Source organism: Chenopodium quinoa, unplaced genomic scaffold (assembly GCF_001683475.1).
Source record: "Chenopodium quinoa cultivar QQ74 unplaced genomic scaffold, ASM168347v1, whole genome shotgun sequence".
Taxonomy (NCBI): Eukaryota; Viridiplantae; Streptophyta; class Magnoliopsida; order Caryophyllales; family Amaranthaceae; genus Chenopodium; species Chenopodium quinoa.
In genome coordinates, this window is record NW_018744284.1 from 2,398,854 (window position 1) to 2,401,940 (window position 3,087).

Consider the following 3,087-nt stretch of genomic DNA (forward strand, 5'->3'; position numbering starts at 1 on the left):
AATAAAGTATTTGCTTGATTTCTTCTATGTTTATGTATATGAATAAATTTTAATTTTTTTTTCTTTCTTCTTTCTCTCAAATGCGAATATCAGGAAAATATGTCTTTAAAGTTAAAGAATAAGAAAGCTGGTTCCAATATGGGCAAGGTCCTTAAGAAACTAACCGATCTTACTGAAAACATTACCCAAGTAGCAAACCAAGGGAAGGGTTCAGGGAAGGGGGATACTTTTGGTGAAGTATTCAAGGGAGTAGCTGCAGCCAAACCGCCCTTTTTCTTAAGGAAAAGAGGACCCAGCTAGCCTTGAAAACTGGACCCGAGAATTCGATAAGTTGTTTGATGCAATCAACTGTCCAGACAATATGAAGGTTAATAATGTTGTATACTACTTAAAAGAAGAAACTGACTTATGGTGGACCCAAAAGAAAGAAGAATTGATGGCAGACCCTAATTTTGGCTGGGAGGATTTCAAGGTAGCTTTGAGGAAAAAGTTCTATCCTGACCATTTGAGGAAACAGAAATGTTTGGAGTTCACTAACTTAAGGATGGGAACTATGACTGTGAGTGAGTACTATTCTAAGTTCATAGAGTTGATGAGGTTTGCACCGGAAGTAGTACCAACAGAGGCTATCAAAGCTCAAAGGTTTGAGCAGGGGTTAACTTGGAATCTGCAAGGAAAACTAGGTGGAGCAACCTTTGAGAGTCTAGATGAGGTGTATGGCCGAGCCGCCCATTTTTATGGAATCAAGGGAAGAGAGCTAGGGAGCATGTTAGGGGAGAAAAGAAAGTCCAATGATCAACCCCAAGGGAGCGATAAGAGGCCCAAGAACCATGCGAGTTTTGGGAATGGGAACCATGGGGATAAGAGGGACTTTAAGGGGAATTTTCGGAGAATTTCAAACCATGGTGGTGAGAATAGAGAGAACAAGGAGAGAAATAAGAGAAGTTACTTCTGTAAGAGATGTGAGAAGGATCACCCGGGGAAGGACTGTGCAAGCAATAAAGTGACATGTCGATACTGCCAAAAATTGGGACACCGAGAGTACGAGTGTTTCAAGAAGGAAGCAGATTTGAAGAATGGAAAGGTTCAGGATGGACAGAATTCCCCAAAACCCCCACAAACTAGCGGACCTGCCCAGAACACTGGAATCAGCAATGGTGGAAACACTTCTAAGGGACGGATTTTCGTAATGAATAGCCGTGAAGCTGAGACTTCCAGTAATGTGGTAATTGACACTTTTCTTATATGTTCTTTATCTGTGAAAGTTTTATTTGATTCGGGTGCATCGCACTCTTTTATTTCTAAGACAGTAATAGAAAGTCTCCAGTTAGAAAGTCCAGAGTCAGTCTCCTTGGATATACCTATTCCAACGGGGGAAGTTAGGGAGTGTTCTAGACTTTTTAGGAATAACTATTTCAGAAGTAGAGTTTCCATCGGACCTAATTGAGTTCGATCTCAAAGATCTCGATGTGATTGTGGGAATGGACTGGTTGGGAAAGTACAAAGCCCAGATAGATTGTTCAGCACAAAAAGTCACGCTCTACGGCCTAGCAAAGACCAGAGTGACTTATAGGAAGGAAGGGAAAAGTCAAGGAATAAGGATTATTTCGGCATTACAACTTCAGAAATGCCTCAAGAAAGGGTATCCGTTATTCATGTGTAGCCTCCAAGAGATAAGGGGTGAAGAAGGGAAGAGTGATACAAAATTACCTGTCGTGGAAGAATTTCCCGATGTATTTCCCGATGAAATACCAGGCATGCCACCAAAAAGTGATGTGGAATTCACGATTGACCTGGTTCCCGGAACTGGACCTATTTCCAAGGCTCCATACAGAATGGCCCCAGCTGAAATGAAAGAGCTAAAGGCCCAATTGGAAGATTTGCTTGAAAAAAGATACATTAGACCCAGTTCCTCACCCTTGGGAGCTCCAGTATTGTTTGTGAAGAAAAAGGACGGGAGTTTACGGTTATGTATTGATTACCGTGAGTTGAATAATGTCACCGTGAAGAACAAATACCCATTACCCCTGATCGATGATTTGTTTGACCAATTAAAGGGAGCAGGAACATTCTTGAAAATAGATTTGAGGTCGGGTTACCACTAGTTAAGGATTGCAGAGCAAGATATTCCTAAGACTGCTTTTAGGACCCGTTATGGCCATTATGAGTTCACAGTAATGTCGTTTGGGTTGACAAACGCGCCGGCAGTGTTCATGGATCTGATGCATCGAATCTTCCGACCCTATTTGGACAAGTTTGTAGTGGTATTTATTGATGACATTCTGGTTTACTCGAGTAGTAAGGAGGACCATGAAGACCATTTGAGGAAAGTGTTGCAGTTGTTAAGGGAGCATCAGTTATATGCCAAACTCTCTAAGTGTGAGTTCTGGTTAGAGGAAGTCGCCTTTTTGGGGCATGTAATCTCTAAGGAAGAAGTCTCAGTTGACCCAGCTAAGGTCCAAGCCGTACAGGAGTGGCCAACCCCAAAGAATGTGTCGGAGGTGAGGAGTTTCCTGGGATTGGTCGGGTATTATCGGAGGTTTATAAAGGACTTTTCGAAAATAGCAAGACCGATGACCAACTTGATGAAAAAGGAATGTAAGTTCATTTGGTCTCCTGAGTGTGAAGAAGCATTTCAAACCCTAAAAGAAAAATTGACAACAACCCCTGTGTTAGCATTACCTGATGAAAGCAAGGAGTATGAAGTGTACAGCGATGCGTCAAAGTTTGGGTTAGGATGTGTTTTGATGCAAGCTAGAAGAGTTATTGCTTATGCCTCAATACAGCTGAAGACATATGAGCAGAACTACCCAACGCATGACTTGGAACTTGCTGCCATAGTGTTTGCTTTGAAGATTTGGAGGCATTACTTGTATGGAGTGACTTGTAAAATTTTCACCGATCACAAGAGCCTAAAATATATCTTCACCCAAAAGGAATTGAACAATAGACAGAGAAGGTGGTTAGAATTCATCAAGTATTATGAACTGCTAATCCGGTACCATGAGGGTAAGGCTAATGTAGTGACTGACGCCTTAAGTAGGAAGTCAAGACACTCGATATATGCGATGATATTGCCGGACCAAC

The 3,087-nt window shown here is 41.8% G+C and overlaps 1 protein-coding gene across 1 annotated transcript; it reads left to right on the forward strand.

The window, feature by feature from the left end:
- The first annotated feature begins 361 nt into the window (after window positions 1-361).
- On the forward strand, window positions 362-1,447 carry LOC110695025. The gene has a single exon (XM_021872217.1). The coding sequence runs from the start codon at window positions 362-364 to the stop codon at window positions 1,445-1,447; it is 1,086 nt and encodes a 361-aa protein (XP_021727909.1).
- The last annotated feature ends 1,640 nt before the right edge of the window (window positions 1,448-3,087 follow it).